The sequence below is a fragment of the Anabrus simplex genome, chromosome 8, assembly GCF_040414725.1.
Source record: "Anabrus simplex isolate iqAnaSimp1 chromosome 8, ASM4041472v1, whole genome shotgun sequence".
NCBI classification, from domain to species: Eukaryota; Metazoa; Arthropoda; class Insecta; order Orthoptera; family Tettigoniidae; genus Anabrus; species Anabrus simplex.
Genome location: NC_090272.1, coordinates 56,455,078 through 56,477,881, shown reverse-complemented (window position 1 = coordinate 56,477,881; position 22,804 = coordinate 56,455,078). Strand labels below are relative to the sequence as shown.

Below are 22,804 nucleotides of genomic sequence, written 5' to 3'. Positions count from 1 at the left end.
CTCTTACCACTAACCAGAGGAAAAAATGGAAGAGCTCTAAACTTACGAAGAATATAGTCATGAAGGACATGAAATTGAAAGGTTCTCCATACCAGTGTATTATTTTTGGAAAGACTGTGGTAAAATTACATAGACAATTTTCAACCTTTCTTTGAAGTATACAAAGAGTATGAATCACTGTGCTACTATTGAGTCACACATTGGAAAAGAAAGCACTAACTAATTAAGACAAACATATCTCTCAATTATGAAAATATAAGTCGCAAACTGTACATTCATAACAATGCAAATTTAAAACTGTAACATCACAGAGACAAAGTGCTATATGCAAATATTACCCGAATGCCTTTACATTCATTACCTACATCATACAATTTTCTGAGGGTCATACTGTACTCAAAAGATTGTACATACCAAAACAGTCATGTAAAACTATAAGATTGCTTTTTGGAATGCAAATATGACTAAAGCCCTAATATTCTTTTTCACTAACAAATTGGTAGAAAGTGCAGAAAATCTCAACAGCATATGAGCCCCGTGAAGTGGTTTGGAACTGAACCCAAGCTTTTGGCACACAACTGTATACCACCACCTCTCTAAACCTGACAGTCAACATTCTGACTTGCATATTAATTTTTTTATTTTATTTTAGAGGGATTCCTTACTTTCTTATACGTTTCTTCTTCTAGTAGGTGGTTCATTTTTGTTTTGTAATCAGTTGTATTCATGATCACTGAAACATTACCATTGTCAGCCGGAAGTACAATTATACTATCGTCTTTGTAAATTACATTATTAGCTTCTTTAAGTTCACCTTTGGTTAAGTCACTCAACTTGTTAAGAACTCAACAATTTCAGAACACTAGCAGAAGACCTAACTAAATTCAGACCTGGTACCTCCAGTCATTTATGGCCTCCCAAAAATACACAAGAATGATGTGCCACTAAGACCAATTGTGAGTGCCATTGGTTCTGCGACCTATGAGTTAGCCCGCAATATTTCATCACTATTACAGCCAGAAACAGGGAAGACAGAATATAACATTAAAGATTCGAAACACTTCCTGCAGAAGCTACGTGAGCTACGGGTGGACGAAGGTGGCATCCTGATAAGCTTTGATGTTATGTCACTTTTTACTAATGTAACAGTAAAAGAAACGCTTGCTTACATCAGACAATACCTGTCTGAGGACTTGAATCTGGCAGCAGTTTATTTAAAATCCACATACTTCTACCACAAGGGGGATTATTACGAACAGACAGAAGGAGCAACAATGGGGTCACCTCTTGTCACTAGTGGTTGCAAAAATTTTTATGGAACACACTAAATCTACTGCATTTACTACAGTGCCACTGAAACCTAAGTGCTTCTGCCGTTACATAGACACACATTTTCAGTCTGGCCACATGGAAGAGAAATATTAAATGAATTTTTGGAGCACCAAAATTTCATTAAAGGAAGATCAAATTCAGAATGGAAATAGAAAATGAAGGTAAATTACCTTTTCTTGATTAGTGAACAAGAAGGAAGATTGTACACTAGGCCATCATGCAATGTACAAGAAACCTATTATCTGCGCACTTTTTAGAGATAGATTTACACCCTAGTGTTGAACAGGTCGATCTCTGCAATCTTCGAGATTCGTACTTGCAACATCTGAAACACAAACTATGAACCGCTTATGCATCGCTGTGCGACATCTGGCGTACACTTTACGTACTAGTACTGTTGTTATTTACACAGCAAAGCCAAACTATAGAATTCACTCTAGGAATAAGATTCGTATCGAGAAATGTTATATAATGTGTGTGTGACACAGTTGTTGGCTTAAGATAACAAAGGTTTAGAAAATTCATATCGATCGATCATATTATCGATTCAATTCAGATTTCATTTCCATTCACTTGTCAGTACTAACGGAACCACGAGAGCTCTCTCCTTACTCCTCAAACTCGAACACAAATCTATCGCTAAAAGTGCGCAGATAATAATAACAACACTATTTGCTTTACGTCCCACTAACTACTCTTTTACGGTTTTCGGAGATGCCGAGGTGCCGGAATTTAGTCCCGCAGGAGTTCTTTTACGTGCCAGTAAATCAACCGACATGAGGCTGATGTATATGAGCACCTTCAAATACCATCGGACTGAGCCAGGATCGAACCTGCCAAGTTGGGGTCAGAAGGCCAGCGCCTCAACCGTCTGAGCCACTCAGCCCGGCCGCAGATAATACACATTCTGAAAGATACCCTCAAAAGTACTCACACCCTGCCAAAAAGCAGCTCTCCTTCGTATGTTATTTACTAGGGGAATAACGTTGCAGATGCTGAAAACCGCTGGAGTGCATTAAGAAAATTAACAACATCCATACATCAGTACACATAGCATGAGTTGGGAAGATCAAGGAGCCTAACAGGGATAGTACAAACCAAGACTACAGTAAAAAAAAATTCTTCCTTACATGGCAGGTATAACTGACAGAATAGGGCATATTCTTAGTGTCGTGTGTCTTCGCGCTCCTCGCTCTGCGCCGCCTGCTCCGCGCACGCAACAGCCTGGATTGTTCTCGACTCTACGAGACGTCTGCACTGCGCTTGCCTGTTACATCAGCCAGCTATATAAAGGCGCTGCCTTCCAGCCACAGGCGAGGACTTGCCAGTGCCCAGCACCAGATTACGCCGAATGTCGAACACGGAGGCTATCCCTCTTAAAAAGGTGTCTCGAATAGGTGGACTGATTCTGAGTGTTTGAGGTTTCACCTCGGGTTACTGCCTCCGCTCCTGTTTCCTGCAGCCACTTCAAGCCTGATGACTGTATTCCCTCAGTCCCACCTAGGCTCAATCACATCAATTAGTATTCTACTATTTATGCATTTCAATGTCAGTTCCTGACAAGTTACAGAAACAACTAATATTCTATTAGTGCAAGCTTTCGCTACTGATTACACTTGTGACGGTATAGAGCAGATAGTTTTCAACTATCAAGAACTTTTCAATGAACTTTCGCATCAAGATAGATTCATGTATATATGTATATAAAGTGTACATTTTTTTGAACTTCAGTCTACAAGCAACGTTAACTGTTTATAATTTTCATACTGCTTTGAGGAAAGTTTTATTTGAATGTATGTATATATGTTATTAAGACTATCTGAAGCAATAAAATATAGTTGTGTTCCTGTATACCTGTTCTTGTATACAACACTTAGGAAGTTCATAATAATTACAGTTTTCAACACAGACCAGAAGTTCAAATCCCTGTTTTGACTGGTCAAAGAAAAACCAACTTCTGAAACACTGGGAGCCTATTAAGTTGCATGCGGTTGTGGTCGCTCATACATTGGCATGACAAAAAGGCTTGTTAGCACCAGGGTGAAAGAACACATCAGGTCAGTCAACAATATTACTTTTTCATCCTCCACAGAAAATGCTACAAGCCAGTCGGCAATAGCAGAATACCTCTACAATACAGACCATCAAATCCTCTTTAATGAAGCGACAGTCACTGCGCCCGTAGAAGACTTCTATGTTCGACTTTTAAGGGAAGCAATAGAGATAGAGGGCTTCAAGTTTTCAAATACATGGAGACCTGTACTCCATAGATACATGCATAACACCACCATGGCATACCGCGACACACTCCAGAAACTGTCGACAGAGGGCGATGAATCAGTAACTTCACTCCCAACCACTACAACACAGCACGATGATACCTGAGTCCAATTAGTAGGGGAGGAGCATGGATAGTATGGTCACGACTTCCATGTTCTTTGAAGAATTTCTATGATCAGTCAGAAGCAGACTTTCCACGCCCTGATGAAGGCCGATGTAATTTGGTGGAAAGCTTGACTTTGTTTTAGTAATAAATAGTGGCTTTAATTCAGTTAATCATATTTATTTTAATACAATGAGCCATGAAATGTTCTTTACTCCGATAAAACACTTCCATTTATTTCAAGAGACATCAATTTCTAATTCGCCTGGCATTTTGGATCACGATCAATAAACATCAAGGGATGTGAAGGTCTCTATTTACCTCTACCAGTTTTCAGCTATCGCCAGATAAATGTTGCAATGTCAAGAGAGCAATATTTTAAAATTGCAATAGTGCCAAAAGGAATGCACTGACCAAGTGGCTGCAGTTTGGGTCATATATCCGCGAGATAGTGGTTCAAACCCAACTGTCGGAAACCCTGAGGAGGGTTTTCCGTGGTTTCCTATTTTCACACCAGACAAATGCTGGGGCTGTACCTATATTGCAGCCGTAAGAGCTATATGTTTCGGTGCGACGTAAAGAAAATTTTAAAAAAAGTACAAGAAATGTCGTATATAAGGAAATTCTTCAATAAATATTTACCTCACTGGCCATCATGTCTTGACAAATTTCTGCTAGTACGTTATAATACTCTTAGGATAAAAGCCATCTGAACAACTCCATACAGTGTACCTCAACAAACCCATATAATGCAGTATTTGACACGGTAAAACTTCCACAAGCGGGCCGGGCATGGCACGCCTCACACTCCACTTGCTGTAAACACGGAGGCTTGGCGGTGGGTGATGCTGTCACCAACTGTTGAGAAAATGTGACGATAGGTTGCAACCACTAAATTAACTTTTTTCTTGCCGTGCGGGCAGTATGCGCCGCGGCGATAGTTCAGAGCCTCTTGAAGGGAGTGTGGCCCCCTAGGGGGCCACTGTTCTCATGACAGAGCTTGGCCTGGATTTACAAAGATAGGTTACAGCTACTAAATTAAAATGCGCGCTTTCCTTATTTTCACCGAATGTGGTAACCCTGTGGCCACTGATCATGTGACCTCTAGCAGGAAAAAAGTTACATAGACTTCTTCACAGCTGATCGGAGCCGGCCAATGGGAGTAAAGATAATGGTGGCAATTTCTTCTTTCATGCTTTCAATTTTCCTATATAAGAAAGAATACTTTTTCGGGCGGGATGTTGGGTTTATAGCAAGCGTAGAGGAAGGATCTCTCCTCTCTGGTACTCCGGGTATTGTAAAACGTTCCTTTTCACCAAGCTCGATACCTGCAGTCGCTTAAGTGCAGCCAGTATCCAGTATTCGGGAGATACGTTCGAACCCCACTGTCGGCAGCCCTGAAAATGGTTTTCCGTGGTTTCCCCATTTTCACACCAGCCAAATGCTGGGGCTGTACCTTAATTAAGGCCACGGCCTCTTCCTTCCCACTCCTAGCCCTTTCCTGTCCCATCGACGCCATCAGACCTATCTGTGTCGGTGCGACGTAAAGCAACTAGCAAAAAAAAAAACCGCTCCTTTTCAATCTTTACTAATAATTACCAATGCCGGTACAATTGCGGAAACGCCATCAAATAATTAATCATTTTAATTACCGTAACTGAGTACATCACTGGTACGTCCTAACAGTGGATGAATTATTAATCACAATATCACACAAATGCACTAATTTTCAACTATCAAGTACTATACAGAAACAATAAATAAATTTAAAATCCTTATACCAGAGACCTAACACTAACTAGTACCCATCTATGTATCTTACCGTATCTGTTGAAACCGGATAGGTTATAGGCCCATTTCCTAAGGGAACCTGAGGAAAAGCAAACATCAACAAATTACCACAGTTACATTCTAAGGACAATAGTTTATTACAAGAAGAAATAAAATCAATATAATTGAACCTGTAAAGGGTTTAAATCAATTCGATGTTAATAAATTACCTAGAAATCCAGTTGCTTGCCTTCCTGCATTGACGGCCATTTTGGACAGAATACAGCTGATCAAGGTCAGTTGATACCAACATTAATTAATAAAATTCTCTTTTTAATTTATAATTTACCCTTCATTTTATTTTCACGTTAAAAACAGTATTAAAATAAAGGCAATACGCTTCATTTAGTTTTGTAATTCCTCAGTAATTTCTATATGATGGCTTCAGGAAATATGATATATTTGAATATCTTAAATCTGCATTTCAGTATACTGACCCTATATACTTGGACATATACAACTTGCTAGAAATTAACCCTCTCTGTCGTACCTTAAATGACAACGCACAGCAATTGTATATACGTACATCCCGTTGAACTGTAGGTAATACGCTGACTGTATGGAAGCGAAGCGCGGCTTCCGGCGCGACTAGCTGTACGGCATGGAGGCATGACTGACGTATACGTACATGCGACGAGGCACAGGTATTTAGCGAATTTTAAACATTTAAGCGGAATGTCTCTTGCAGATTTCACCTGATTTAAGGTGAAATATATATTTTAGAGGATTACTAGCAATTTGAAACTGAAAATGGCTAGGAATATTGGATAAAATGAAAATATACTATAGGCCTGATTATTCTCAAACATGTTTTTCTTTAAGAGCTCACAAGAGAGTAAATGCGGATACCTACACTAAAAAAAGTACCAAACCCCTGGCGCAACAGCCTCGAAGGGCCAGGCCCTACGAAGCGACCGCTGCTCAGCCCTAAGGCCTGCAGATTAGGAGGTGTCGTGGGGTCAGCACGACGAATCCTCTCGGCCGTTATTCTTGGATTTCGAGACCGATACCTACACTAGAAAGGCAATAAAGTAGACGCCGTAGAAACGAAACATATGCATAAAAAATTATAGCCTAGTGAGTTTAGACGGGAAATATCTGCGAATGGTGATCAATTCAAAATACATTGTAATCAGGTTTTGAATCATATTTATTATCAGGACAAAGGCAGCATACGTATGCGTGTATATATACATACACAATACACAACTTCACATTGGAATAAACAAAATATATACAAAATAATTAATTACCATTGATCTGCATTTAGGGCACCAACCCAGGTGGCAGATTCCCTATCAGTTGTTTCCTTAGTCTTTTTTTGAAACGATTGCAAAGAAGCTGAAAATGTATCGAACATCTCCCATTTTGTTCGGGTCCAGTATTTCCTTCTCACTGCTATAACCCACTTTTTTAATATTTCCGGACGTTTCCACGGAAATCTGCAATTGAAGTTATAAATTATGTAACAATATTATTCTAATTATAACCTATAAAACGTAACGTACAACATTTAATATCCCAAAATATAATGTAAGATATCTCCATAAACATAGAATACGTAATGACAAGAGCCAAACCGGAAGAAAATAATAATTATCGTTTTAAAATATCACATTTATAGCTTTGCAGTTAGATAGTGCTTAGAGAGCTTACCTGTGGAAATAAAGCTTTTCTGAGTTCACAACTGATTTCTTCTGCTGCCTGTTAGCGCAACCGTATGCTACACAAGAAATAGGCATCTTGTTTGTATCACAAATTTGACGTACGGTCAGATGTTACCAAAAGAGTTCATCTAAAACACATCAGCTAACTTCCAGGCTCTGTATCTAGTCAACTTTGCCGTACACGAGGGGGCGTGACTAGCCAAGGAACAAGAAGCAGTTTTCTGCGAGAGCTACCACTACAGTCAAGCATTCCAGTATTACCTATAGTTCAATGGTACATCCTGATATAGACCTCTCCGTACAGTTCAGAACCTTACAAGAGGCAGTAAATGAGGCTCATCTTAAATGCACTGTAGGTAGGCACACCTTTAATTAGAGCCTGGCTAAGCAGAGCTTACTTTTCGAATAATTTTATGGAATGGTATTGTACTATGCAAACTACATCCACAAATATCACAGCCGCTGGAGAAATGTATATCTGATCGTTCCAATATGACATTCTCTTTGAGAGAATATGACGGAATAGTTTCACGGAATACGTGATGCGAAACGACCTATTACAGACTTGCTCATTCGCCACTATATCGTCCGGTACTATTGCTAAATCGTTAGCATGGGTCCGGGTTCGATTTCCGGCCGGGCCGGGGATTTTAATTTTCACTAGCTATTTCCTAGGGGTTGAGGATCGGGTGTTTGTGCCGTCTTCAGCATTAGAATCCATCTTACTACGGTCGTCTGACAATAAGTCGTGTGGATGCGGGGTAAGATGTGCGAAGGGGTAAGCATGCCTGTTGCGCGTGCGACTATCTCAAGCCTCCAGGCCTGACAGTAACCATCTGTTCCGTCCGCAATGACTTGAGAATTGAAGTGCCGTCGTGAAGTTTCAAAGTGGTAGAGCAATTGTGCCTTAGTTATGCATTTACTGTATGCACTGCATAATGAACAGTCTGATAAGGAATATACATTGATTCAGAGAGCTCGCATTGTCTGTCACGACTGATGTTTGTAGATAAGAACGTAGCATCTCTGCCGTAGCTAAAAGCTGCCGCGAATTCTCGTCAGACGCAGACAAATGTTCATAATAAAACACTTCATTATGCAGTATTTATAGTAAATATGTAACCGAAGCACAATTGCACTACCACTTTAAAAATTCACAGCAGAACCTCAACTCGAAAGAGTCGTCGCGGACGGAACAGATGTTTATTGTCAGACATTGAGACTTGAGACAGACGCATGCGCAGAAGCTATAGTTAACTCTCACACCCCTTACCCCCAATGCGACTTCTCTTCAGACGATCATAGTAGATAAGGTCTCACTCCCACAACTCGAAAGTCAAGTCGGAAGACCTGCACGAAGCCTCTCCACAGGACACACACACCATTATTCTTTCAATTTCTTCGCACTTTCTTGGACTGTGCAACAGCGCTACGTCCAGTACCGGTAACTGAATTGATCTTGGTTGTACTGATGGATAAAAGGGAAAGTTTACTGACATACTTTTACAGTTCACCTTGGAAGTAGGAAAAGTTAAAAGTATATAACGGTACAAATATTAATAGTTACGGTAATTCTCTTATTGGAGCACAGTGTTAATGACATTTATTTAGCAGTGCACACGAAGTTTCTACGTCTTCAAGCTAGTGTGATCTACCATGGCGCGTTACTATAAACAAACTTGATCAGATCACAAATAAAGGATTAGGGATACGATCATTTTTGGTACTAAATTTACTGTATTAACAATTTTCGTCAAGCTTTCTGCTGTATGATCTGTCGAATGATATATTAGTCAAGAAATATTTAATGGAAGTTGAAAGCCGGTCGAGTCCGCCTATGGCATGTAGTGATAAATGGAATTTGCTCCCACCCCCGGAGGCCCGGGTTCGATTCCCGGCTCTGCCATGAAATTTAAAAAGCGGTACGAGGGCTGGAACGGGGTCCACTCAGCATCGGGAGGTCAGTTGAGTAGTGGTACAACGCACCTCAGCCATCCTCGAAGTGGTTTTCCGTGGTTTCGCACTTCTCCTACAGGCAAATGCCGGGATGATACCTAACTTCAGGCCACAGCTGCTTCCTTCCCACTTCCTTGCCTATCCCTCCCAATCTTCCAACCCCCCACAAGGCTCCTGTTCAGGATAACAAGTTAGGTCACCCTGCGAGGTGCTTGTCTTCCTCTCCAGTTGTATCTCCCTACTCAAAATCTCACACTCCAGGACACTGACCTTGAGGTGGTAGAGATCGGATTCCTCGATGTGTATGAGGGAAAAACCAACTCTGGAAGGTAAACGGAGTAAGAAACAAGAATAAGAAAGAAAGCCGGTCGATATGAACTTTGAAATTAATTGTTTTTTTCTGTTCTTGATATTATTACATTGCAATAGTATGTACTCTAACATACCAATATAATATTTAAATGGTATAGGTGTGACATCTAGAGTACGATCTATTGCCAACCAAGTTTTTTTCTTATCCTATTTTGAATGCAGTAAAGATGTTTACCCCTATACTGATCCCAATGCCGCCTTTCTTTATCCAGTTTTCACGAATAAACTTCTGGCAGTGTTCCAAGAAATCAGTATGTGGAAGTGCTATTTGACATTATACTCCGTTCCCGTTAGCCGCCTCCTTTGATAGTTATCTGCCATGGCATTACCAGGAAATCCTGGTTGTCCAGAGACCCACGAGAATATTATTAAGGATTTTAAAGAAATATTCGTAATTTCCTTAACTTTCGTTTATACCAATGTTCTGTGATATCCGGATTTTCTAACGAGTTAATTATGCTGAGAGAGTCTGTACATATGAGTGCTCCTTTAATTCCGGATTACATTTCACAAATTAAAACCTGTCGAACTGCGAATATTTTCGCAGTGTACCGGCTGAGTCCGCTGCACCTGACATTTTCTGTTGTCAGGCATCCCAACCAGTGGCGGCGCGTGACCCTTATCAAAGTGTTAGCACACTAGTTTGTAGAAACATGCATAAAAGCAATTTATGGGTATTAAACCTTAAATAGATGCATGCATTTTAAACTTACACAAATCTATGTACATCTGCATATATTACTTCTTGTAATACAGCTCTACCCGGCGAATTTTGGCAGCAAAAATGTCTACAACAGAATCATGGAAACCCAGATTGTTCGTACAGCTTTTCAGGAGGTTCTTCTCGATTGAAATGATGACAATTTTGATCATTTTTATTGTATTTTCGCACTTCTTAAATAACTTTAATGCATTCATTTCCGCGAAAGACCATATTAAATATTTATAAAGTTCTAGTATGCAAGACTTCTTAAATTCTGTTGATGCACAGATGGCCGACAACTCGGTTTTGAGTACAGGAGTTTGAAGTAGCTACCATATGATTTAACCTGATACTCGAATGGCCGAGAGTCAAAGTATGTTTCAAACATGTGCAAATCCAAAAGAGAAAGTCCAGCTTATTCAGTTTTGGAATAACGGTCGAACCGTTATATCAATTATGACCTACTTCACAATACAGTCTCAGTATGATTTCTGTTTGACAATTTCCACACCAACAATTCGTTGTATTTTAATTTTAACTTCATTTTCATTTGATAAAACTTATGAATGTTCGTCTGTGTACTGTTTCCAAAACAAATAAAATTTATCACGTTTGTCATTCAGAAATCTTTCAAATTCATCGACTTTGAGAGCACATATTTTATGTCATTAATTTTAGTTTGTAAAACGTTGAACAACATTTTTTCTTGGCCGCTAAAAGGCAGCTCTTGTTCCACCAGGAAACAAACAGCATCTATTAAGACAACTAACTATATATCCGTTTGGATATTTTTCAATACGTTTGTCTTGATGAATTTTGAAGGCAAGGCTTATTCAATTCTATTGTTTATTCTAGAGCTACTGAATGTCAGTAAAGCTATTTTGAAATTACCATGGTCTGCAGATTGTTCATGTCGTTTCTTTAGTACATAATAACTGTTAATATCACCAACTCCCTTTGTTGTTCAAACATTCGTATCTGTTGAAAATAAAAGGCAAGGCCAGCAATACAAGGAACACGATTTCCTTCAGCCACTTACCACAGCTGATATACTGTGAGTGGGTCTCCCATTGTCTATGATTTGTATCTTAGCACAAATAGTTCGGCTAGAGAATGAATCTTTTAATAAGTCCTCAATAACACACCATCACTCGTCCTCCATCATAACTGAATCTCCCTTTAGGAACAACAAAGCCATTGCAAGCAGAAGACACGCTCTTAACAATCGCCACTGAACACAGGAAGCGATTACTTTTAAGTTAGCCTCTCAGCTGCCTCTGTGGATCCGTGGTAGAGTGTCGGCCTCCGAATCCCAAGATAGCGGGTTCAAACCCGGCAGAGGTAGTCGGATTTTTGAAGGGCGGAAAAAAGTCCAATCGACACTCCATGTCGTACAATGTCGGCATGTAAAAGATCTCTGGTGATACATTTGGTATTTACCCGACAAAATTAATTAAATCTCAGCCATAGACGCCCAAGAGAGATCCGGTTTACTCTGTCTGCCATCTAGCGGACCTAGAGTAAAACGGAACGTCCAAATTGACGAGCAGACAGCCAGATGGCGTCAAATCGAAATGTCTGCACACGGTAGCTGAGGCCATACGATTATTATTATTATTATTATTATTATTATTATTATTATTATTATTATTATTATTATTATTATTATTATTATTTAGCCTCTCGACTGAGGAAATATGCAGGCCTTGTAGCCAGCATGGTCAGCTCTGTGCAGTGTTTCCGAGGGCATCGAATGAGCAAGCGTGCCCCGACTGAATTCAAGCTCCTCATGTTTGCCTCGGAAGAAAGGCAAACAGAGCGCACACTCGGCATATTTCATCATTCGACAAGTGATATTTATGCGTAAGAGAATTAGGTTTTTGTTGTAATATTATAAGGTATCAAGTAAACAATCTGTATGCTGTAATATTATGTAGTCATATTCGTTGATCTTTCATTTTAGATGGTGTTAGTCCATCTATCACGGCAAACAGAGACCCGCCGCACCTAATCCCAACGATCGCCACTGGTGGTGTGATGGTGGATTCTCCTCTGCCCTGCACCAAGCAACAGTCACCTTTAGCCGCTTACTGCACCATCACCCTTGCAAAAACATGTATGCAACACGTATTTACACAAAGCATCAAACTGCCATACGGTTATGAAAAAGTACGTGCCAATTATAAGCTTTCAGTAGGGTGCGAAATGAACGATCAAACCGATAGCATACTGATAGAAAACGTTTGTATCTTTGTGAAGCGGAAGTAGTCTATCTAGTACGCTTTCCGCTAACTGCTGGCTGGAGTCGCCGTGGTGTCATAGGTTATGTGGGGGTGCTGCTAATACAACTGCGGTTGGTAGGTGGGTCAAGTTCCACTCGAGCCTGATAGTTTTATTTACATTTTGGACTTCGAGAATCCTCCACAAAGCCAATGTATCTGAATACCCTCGCTTCGTAGATGATTTATTTCTTCTTCTTTCGTTTTGGCCCACTATGCGCCACGTTAATTCGAATTCAGCTTTGCCTGTTTCTGGGCTTTATTCCTCGTCCAGTTTTCCTTCATTCTTTCACTCTACTCCTTCTGTCGTTGGCGCTTGGGTACGGGATCCTTTAAACATCTTGATGTCCTTGATCCTTGACTTGTAGGCACCCCTGTGGCTGAGTTCCGTTCCTTGTATTCCTATTTCTTCCAGGTTCTTCTTCACCAGTAATCCATAGTTCTCCTGATCTCAAAAAATCTTATCTGATTGGTCAGTCTTCCCGGGTTCGTTCTATAGGCATGTCCGAAGAATATGGCCCTTCTCTTCCGGATAGTATCTGAGATATTTTTCATCTTGAGATATACTTCTTGGTTCCTTTCTTTCTGTATCATCCATCGTCTGTTCTTTGGGGTCCCAGTACCTTCCTCAGAATCTTTCTCTCCACTAGTTCCAACTACTTAACCGATTCTGTTTTTATCAGGTTAAAACATTCAGCTGCATATAAAGCCTCGGGGCCGATCACTGTCTGGTAGTATCTGAGCTTTGCATTAATCGAGATATTCTTTTTGTTGTAAGTGTTCGCAGTTAATTTATATACCGCCGGGCTGAGTGGCTCAGACAGTTGAGGCGCTGGTCTTTTGACCACAACTTCGCAGGTTCGATCCTGGCTCAGTCCGGTGGTACTTGAAGGGGCTCAAATACGTCAGCATCGTGTCGGTAGATTTACTGGCAAGTAAAATGACTTCTGAGGGACTAAATTCCGGCACCTCGACGTCTCCTAATACCGTAAAAGTAGTTAGTGGGACGTAAAAAGTAATTATTTGTTATTATTTGCCTATAGAACGAACCCGGGAAGACTGACCAATCAGATAAGATTTTTTGAGATCAGGAGAACTATGGATTACTAGTGAAGAAGAACCTGGAAGAAATGGGAATACAAGGAACGGAACTCAGCCACAGGGGTGCCTACAAGTCAAGGATCAAGGACATCAAGATGTTATTATTATTATTATTATTATTACTATATTGTTTAACACTTTTCCCTTTTACAATTTGTACGTCCGGGTATGGTTCACATTTTACTTTTGAAGGTGGTGACGTGTAACTAGTGTCTTAGTGGACCGTTTGGTAGCAGCACACGCACAGATGCCAACGAATGTTCTCGTCATAGCCATTTCATAACAACACTGCCAGCGTAGGAGCAAACAACTTTGATTTTGTTGCTAGGGGTTTTACGTCGCACCGACACAGATAGGTCTTATGGCGACGATGGGATAGGAAAGGCCTAGGAGTTGGAAGGAAGCGGCCGTGGCCTTAATTAAGGTACAGCCCCAGCATTTGCCTGGTGTGAAAATGGGAAACCACGGAAAACCATCTTCAGGGCTGCCGATAGTGGGATTCGAACCTACTATCTCCCGGATGCAAGCTAAACAACTTTGAAAGCATCGTCAGAGACAGCGCTATACGACTTGGTTCCTATGGAAAGAAGGCGTGACGACTGCATAAATTTATCGGCGCTTGGTGGCAGTCTGTGGAGAACATGGGCCGTCACGGAAAACAGTTTACAACTGGGTGGGAGGTTGGAAAACAGGGTGCACATCGGTGGACAAGGGAACCAGTTCTGGAAGGAATGTGACATTGTCAACACCAGCCGACATTGCTCGGGTCGAAAAGGCCATCCAAGGAAACAAATGCATCACATTTACGGAAATGGAGGCAGCCACGGGAATCAGCAGAAACACCCTGCAGTGGATCGTGTACGGCCACTTACAGTTGGGGAAGGTGACATCCACGTGGGTGCCTAGACGAAAAAGCAGAGGCGTGCGGACGTGTGCAGAGAACTTTTGCAACGCCAAGATCAAGATCTAGCCGACTTCATGGCTAGGCTTGTGACTGGTGATGATACTTGGCTCCATTACCATGAGCCACAAACGAAACAGAAATCGGTGCTGCCACACCCACCATACTCTTCCGACTTAGCACTCGTTTGGGAACATGCACAAACCTCTGCGTGGTCACTGTTTTGCGGATTTTGCAGAACTAGACACAGCTGTCGAGGCATTGGTACCCAGCACTCCGAAAATATGGTTTCAGGAAGGTCTGAAAGGACTGAAACATCGATGGCAAAATTGCATGCACTTAGAAGGAGATTATGCTGAGAAGGTGGATGTAACAACTGATGTGTAATGTATTTCAGTGGGGCAGGGAAAATAAAGTGTAAACATTATAGTACGCCCTTTGTAGTTTATATGCCAAGTTCACGTTGTTGATTCTCAGTAAGAGGCGACTAAACGGGGCCCCAGGGGCTCTGAACTTTGGAGAGTGGGTTGGCGACCACGGGGCCCTTAGCTGAGTCCTGGCATTGCTTCCACTTACTTGTGCGAGGCTCCTCACATTCATCTATCCTATCCGACCTCACTTGGTCAACTCTTGTTCTTTTCCGACCCCGACGCTATTAGGTTTGCGAGGGCTAGAGAGACTTTCATTTTCACGCCCTTCGTGGCCCTTGTCTTTCTTTGGCCGATACCTTCATTTTACGAAGTGTCGGGCCCCTTCCATTTTTTCTCTCTGATTAGTGTTATATAGAGGATGGTTGCCTAGTTGTACTTCCTCTTAAAACAATAATCACCACCACCTTTCCTAGATATTTGAATTTCCCTACTTTCTGAATCCTTTCTCTCTCAACTGTCATCCATTCTGGAGCTGTTTCGATGTTGGACATGTATTGTGTCTTCTCGAAAGAAATCCGTAGGCCTCCCTTACTTCCTTCTTCCTGGAGATGGGCAATTTCTTTCTGCGATTCTACTTTTGACCCTGACAGAACCACATTGTAATTCGCAAAGGATAAACAGTCGACTCCAATTCCTTTGTTCTGGTATCCCATTCGTATACCGCCTATTCCTTGCATTTTGCGACACCACTCTGCTGCACAATTGAATAGCCTCCTGAGACCCGGGACTTGGATTTTTTCAAGATTTGACTTAAACTAGGTTCTGGGGTTAAGGAAAGACTTAAAGCATATTCTGATTTTTTCTCCACTGATAGTTCTCACTAGTTCCCACAGATGTCACCATGTGCTAGAAATGTGGCAAGTGACAATACAAGAGGCCACATCATGCCTCAAACTTAAGGTATAGTATACTATACCGGGGGTCTCAGGAGGATAGAACGGAAGATAGTCCATCTCGCTGCCTGATCCCTGTTTGAATCTCAAAAGATCACGATAAGATCTCTCTGAAATTTACTTTGGATGTAGTACCAGTCACTGTCTGTTTAATGAGTTCTCTTGTCTTCCTACCTAGACCCGTTTCTTCTAGGATATGGATCATTGTTTTCCTTTATACGGAATCGTAGCCCTTTTGAAATACCCAAATGAGAGCACGATTTTTGTTTTTCTGTTTCTGGTATGCAATGATTAACTTCAAGAAAGGTAAGAAGTATTAAAAACATTGAATATATCATGAATCAAGTGGTTCAAAGTATCCAATCACTTCACCTCATTGTGATATAGACGACGAAGTTATAACTTTCTTGAATAAATACATAAAATACGCATGATCATGTCTGAGTATATTAAAATCTAAACATGAGTTAATACAATTAACTAAACAACTCGAAATACAAATCGCTATTTTAAGTGAAACAGGCTAAAATGTAAATATAATTTTGGAATACAAGGATTTAATATTATACGGCTAGATGGTAATACATCTGCAGGTGTGTATATATCTCAATTAAACACCATATAGATTTTCAACAAAGGAATTTAACGTATGAAATTTCAATGTACAGACGATCGCCATTCAGACTAACAATATTCCACATTCTCACTATATTGCCATCCGAAAATTCGACCCACATACGAACATTGGAACAAATTTAAACCCCATTTAATTTCAGAAGAACGATCGAGATTTGCGGAATTGCTGGACGTTAAAGTGCCTTCCATAAAACCAGCACTAGAATGCTACGGCACATTTATCACAACTCAAACCACACTACTCGCAGAATACAATTATTTGAAGAAAATCCTTTCAGTGAAGCAACTATCGGTGCAGGAAAGAAGCTAATTTATTCAATGAGAGAGACAAAAGGGGGACCAATTGATTAAAACTACAGAAAACTTGGATCTGAAAGAGACAGTCACAAATCCTGAAGGCTTCTGAGACTCCTGAACAGTGATCCCACGAAGACCACTGTGCATCATAATATCATTGACAATCAAATAGCAGACCAGTTACTGTTGAACGGGAACGGGACGTGTGTCGGAAGAGTCTAGTTATTGCTTTGCTGAAACCTGACAAAGAAGGGAATAATCCAAAGAATTTTAGACCAGTTGCACTACTGTGTCAACTTTATAAGTTGCTGGAAAGATTTTTTTTAAGCCGTCTAACACGTGTAATTGCCCCCTTGCGTATACCGCAGCAAGCTGGATTTCGCCCTGGTAAATGCTGTTGCGGACAACTGCTGAACCTTACGCAGTATATACAAGATGGATTTGAGGTTCGAAAGTTGACAGAAGTAGAATTTGTTGTCTATAAGCAGAGTATGACACGGTCAACCACCAGGTACTACTCGTTAAGATCTATAACCTGACCAAGAATTTTAGCTTAACTAGGCTCATCGCCACTCTTTACAAAATCGTAGGTTTTTTATCGAATTCCAACAGCGTTCTCGATGGAGAATACAGAAGAACGGCCTTTCCCACGGAAGTATACTGTTTCTTATCCTTTTCAACATATATACCAACGACCAACCAACAGCTCCTACTAACAGGAGTTTCTGGTATGCTGATGACCTTGTTCTAGCCATCCAGAGCAAAGATTTCGTATCAGTGGAGAATACTCTTACGAATGACCCCGACGATCTCTCCAGATACTGCAGTACGAACTAGCTTAAACAAACCCCCTCAAAGACGCAAGTGGGGCTATTTGTTTGAGAAACAGGTAAGCCACTCGCAAATTGAAGATAGTATGATCAGGGGTCGAACTGGAACACTGCTACGCTCCAAAATATCTAGGAGTGACGCTCGACAAATCTCTTACTTACAAGAATCACTGCATGAACTGCAAGACAAAGGTGTCCACTAGGTACAATCTCCTCAAGAAACTGGTCAGATCACTGCGGGGAAATCATTCTGATACCATCCGAACTTCTCCAATGGCACTATGTTATTCCGCAGCAGATTACGCATATCTTGTGTGGTATAGTTCCGCGCATGCCAAACAGATGGATGCAGCTCTTAATGAAACCTGTAGAATTATAAAAGACTGCTTGAAATCCACTCTTGTCGAATGGCTTTACTACCTCGCAGGAATAGCACAACCTCCTATTCGAAGAGAGAAAGCTGCCAATAAGGGAAGAAAGAAAGTGGAGTAGAAAAGAACCCATCTTTCTCACGGGTACACACCACATCCGCAACGACTGAAATCAAAGGAGAGCTTCCTTGGAACATCAAAGTTACTTTCAACCACCGCCGAAAAAGGTAGGCTACAACTATGGAAGACTACGACCTACCTTCCCTCTGGCAGGAGAAAAGAATTTCAGAAATATTTCCTCCTGGCCATGACGAGGAATTACTGACTTGGAAGTCCCTGAATAGATTGAGATGTGGAGAGGGCAGATCAAAGGTTAATTTAGCCACATGAGGATATTCATTATATTCAGTGTGAATGTGGAGAAGTCCAGACTGTACAACACTCCTTGTACACAAGACGACCATCATTACTCCATAGTAAATGTATTGAAAGTAGCCAAGTTCTGGTCGCAAATAATATAATATTTGGATTGGGCCTTATATGTATATATTTCTGACAATAGAATAAATGAAATAAATCTCTCCACTGACAGCTTGACACATACCACTTGGTCTAGTAGCTCGGTTCCCATCCTCCAAGTCTTCCAGACCAAACTTTGCAACATTTTCGTAACTCTGCTACTTTATCAGAAATTACCCTGAATAAATCGAGTTGCTTTGTTTTTCTCATTTCTCAAATCAAGTAAACATGGCGAGGGTTCCATAACCTGGAATCATACTCTAGTTGGGGTCTTACGAGAGACTTCCTCTCCTTTAAATCCTTACTACAACCCCTAAATACCCTCACAACCATGCGCAGATTTATGTACCTTTATTTTACAATCCCATTTATGTGATTACCTTACTGAAGTTCTTTCCTTCTAGGTACCGTACCTACAGTGATTCTTATAAGGAACGTTCAACCCATCAACGCAGTAACTAAAACTGAGAGGAATTTTTCAATTAGTAGTACTCAAAACTTGACATTTAAATCCGTTTCTCATCATACCATTGCCTGCTGGCCATCTCACAACTTTGTCATCAAATAAAACTTCACCAACTCTAATTCTCTGAGTTCTGTTTTCTAGAAATATAGCCACCCATTCAGTCACTCTGTGTCTAGTCTAATTGCACTCACTTTTGCCAATGCTTTAGATAGGTCAATCACTATAAAGTCCATTGACCTTTTGAATCCGAGATATCTACTTTATCTTGCTGGAATCCTACATGTTGAGCTTCAGTGTAATAACCTTTTCTAAACCCGAACTGCCTTCTATCGAACCAGCTAGTAATTTTGCAAACATGTCTATAGTATAATCAGAAATAATGATTTACCAAAATTTACTTGAACACATATCAAACTGACTGGCCTATAATGTTCGGCTTTATGTGTATTACACTTTCCTTTATAAACAGGGGCTACTATAGTAACACTCCATTCATTTGGTATAGCTCCTTCATGCGAACAGTAATCAACTACCAGTAAATACTTCAGATATGGTACTACCTAGGTATATCTCAACCCATTGTCTTTAGTATATTCCCTGAAATCTTATCAATTCCAGCTGCTTGTCTAGTTATCAACTCTTGTATCTTATTGCAAATGTCTTTGTTATCGAAATTCAATTTTCCTGATAGATCTTGTCTGGACGACTGTCTAGCTCCGCTCCTCCAATATCCATCTATATTTCCTACTAAGCTGTACATTCATAACTATGCAAAATTTCAACTGAAACATCAGAGACTGGTTTAATAAATGAAAATGTAACCCGTATGCCTTCATATTCACTACCTTTTTCATACAACGTATGGCATTCAGTCAAAGAAGTCGGGTAATGCACGAAATAGTAGGTATATTTTATGTAATGAAATCTTAAAGGGAGTGTGTCAAAAAAGTCGGGTAATACAAGACATATGTGATGAAGTCTTAAAAGGAAGTGTGCAATCCTCTCAGAACCATTTTATGATTTGCAAACAAAAATTTACCATTATTGTGTTAATTGATTAAATAATTTGTCACTTTTAATTAATGGATTAAATCATCTTTAGTCACAAACAGTCGATAAAATATTGATCACAGTACAATACAAATGCCCCAATGTTTAACTATCAGATCCTGTACAGAAAACAGAAATCAATTTAAAATGGTTATACCAGAGACCTGATACTGCCTAACTAGCACCCATACACATATCTTACCGTATATATTTAAAGCGGAGAGTTTATAGGACCATTTTGTCAGGGTACCTGAGAAAAAGCAAACATCAACAAGTTACCACAGTTACACTAAGAACAATGATTCACTTCAAGAAGCAATATACTTAATACAATTGAACCTGAAGAGGGTTTAAAATATTATTTTAATAGATTACCTAGAAATCCATTTGCTTGCCTTGCTGCATTTACGGCCATTTTGGACACCAGACGGCAGATAACGAAATGGGACCGGTGATACCAACATTAATTAATGGAAATCTCTTTTTATTAATAATTTACCCCTCGATATATTATAATGTTAAGCAGACAGTATTAATATAAAGGCAATAGGTCTCATTTACTTCCGTAATTTCTCAGTGATTTCTGTATGCTGGCTTCAGTAAAAATAATATAATGTTACATGAATATATTATTTACGGTACTGCATTTCAGTATACTGGAAGAATCAGCAGAGCTCCTATACTTTACTTGAACATATACAACTTGCTAGCAATTGTTGTCGTACCTTAAGCGATATCATACTGCAATTTTATGTACTATCTGATGATATATCACCGCCGTCTCGATCCTCCTATACTGCCTGCTCTATGCGAGCCTTTTTGCGACTACGCTGCGACAAAATTTCTCCGCTAGATGGCAGACATAGACGCACAATGTTCTAAACTTATTCTAATGACGACGGCCTACAAAACACTATGCAGTAAGGTCATATGTTCACTGAAGCTCGTAAATTACATCAGTAATATTAAATATCGGCAATATTACCTGTATGAAGTCGCAGTTGGCCTCTTCACGCACAATTTAAAGATTTTCGTGGACGAAGGCTTGGAGTGGTACCGTACTTTTTGTGTTCTTGCCAACGCAATATCAAATACCGTAATAGAGGTCTTACGAACTTGGTTACCATAATATCACTAACAGTTTGCTGATGTTCTTTGACCTCACACTGTAACAAAACACATTCGGAAAGGTTTTTTTTTCTATTTGTTTTACGTCTCACCGACACATATAGGTCTTATGACGACGATGGGATAGAAAAGGCCTAGGAATGGGAAGGAAGCAGCCGTGGCCTTAATTAAGGTACAGCCCCAGCATTGGCCTGGTGTGAAAATGGGAAACCACGGAAAACCATCTTCAGGGCTGCCGACAGTGGGGTTCGAACCCACTATCTCCTCACAGCGCACTCCTAACCGCACGGCCAACTCACCCGGTATTCTGAAAGGGAAGATGTCGCAAATCCTCGTATTACGCTCGTACGTTTGAAGGACTTCGACAATAGGGCACAGCAGCTTAAACAAACTCCTGCAGATGCTTCACCAGAGGAACAAAACAAGGTTTTGGGTATCAAACTCCTTCTCTGTCCTGATGCATAATCACTTCCATTTAGCGGTATCGAAGCTCTAGGCAGTGAGATGTTCCTGACACAAATGTCACACACCATTCTCTCTTCAACAACACGAACCTAGTACCCGCAAATTAGGATTTGATTTCCTATTTCTAGCTTGATTGGAATATTATCGTCTGGATATCTGAGGTTGTCCAAAATGTCTAAACATGAACACGTTTGTTTTGTGATTGTCCATCACAGTTCTTATCACAAGGAATCCACTATCCTCCACGGCTTTAAACACCTTCTGGAAAAAATCCGCAGCCTGTTTCCAGTCAGGAATGGAATGAATGAAGCCCCCATCTAGCAGCGAGGATAGGAATTGTGCCGGCTGCCGAAGCCTGTCGCACTCCTCCGGGGCAAAGATTAATGAATGACAGATGAATCGAGAGTGTTGCTGGAATGAAATATGACAGGGAAAACCCGAGTATTCGAAGAAAAACCTGTCCCACTTCCGCTTTGTCCAGCACAAATCTCACATAGAGTGACCGGGATTTGAACCGCAGAACCCAGCGGTGAGAGCCGGCGCCCTGCCGCCTGAGCCGCGGAGGCTCCATCACCTTCTGAAATAAGGTGAAAAGGCTTAGATGCGGGAGTAATCTGAGGTTATCCAATTACTTCCTTTATTAGGTCCTTGCCTAGATAAAGCCTACAGCCGATTTTCTCTTAATTCCCTTCTAGACGGTATTTCATGGAGTCGTATCTTTTCTGGCTGCGAACCTCATTGTCGAGATTGGCAAAATGGTACACAACAGTTGAATATTTCGGGGAAAGAATCTGAAGTTTCAGTTCTACGAAAAATATACCTTGCACGAACGGAAAGAAACAAGTACCAACAACTTAAAATCAATTTTGAAATATCTATAAGCATAACATAATTAATTCATTGCACAGTTCTATACAAAATACCTCTTGTACGAACGGAAGTGACCAGACACGTTTACTCATTGTACGAAATAACTCAGGTTTTCACACACATTCATGCACCAATAACACAGTGCTTACACCTACACTGACAGCGAATATTGTGCGTCTTCTGCTGCATTCTTACGGCGACTTGGAGAAATATTGGTAGTCGCGCCTTCCTGTGTTAAACTAGTGGCATAGAGCAGGCAGTATAAGAGGATCGAGACGGCGGTGTGATATATTGAGACCTGTTCAAGCCAGCACTATCTATCTG

The 22,804-nt window shown here is 40.6% G+C and overlaps 1 protein-coding gene across 1 annotated transcript in view; it reads right to left on the bottom strand.

Annotated features, from left to right (window-relative positions):
- Positions 1–5,808, bottom strand: part of LOC136879119 (cytochrome b-c1 complex subunit 7) — a 37,818-nt gene extending 32,010 nt beyond the window's left edge. Inside the window, exons 1-2 of the mRNA XM_067152864.2 lie at positions 5,716–5,808; positions 5,538–5,585 (exon numbers count right to left, since the gene is read on the bottom strand). Of these exons, the coding sequence (XP_067008965.1) occupies positions 5,538–5,585; positions 5,716–5,755 (88 nt within the window). The 5' untranslated portion in view covers positions 5,756–5,808. The remainder of the gene's footprint in view (positions 1–5,537; positions 5,586–5,715) is intronic.
- Positions 5,809–22,804: the final 16,996 nt, after the last annotated feature.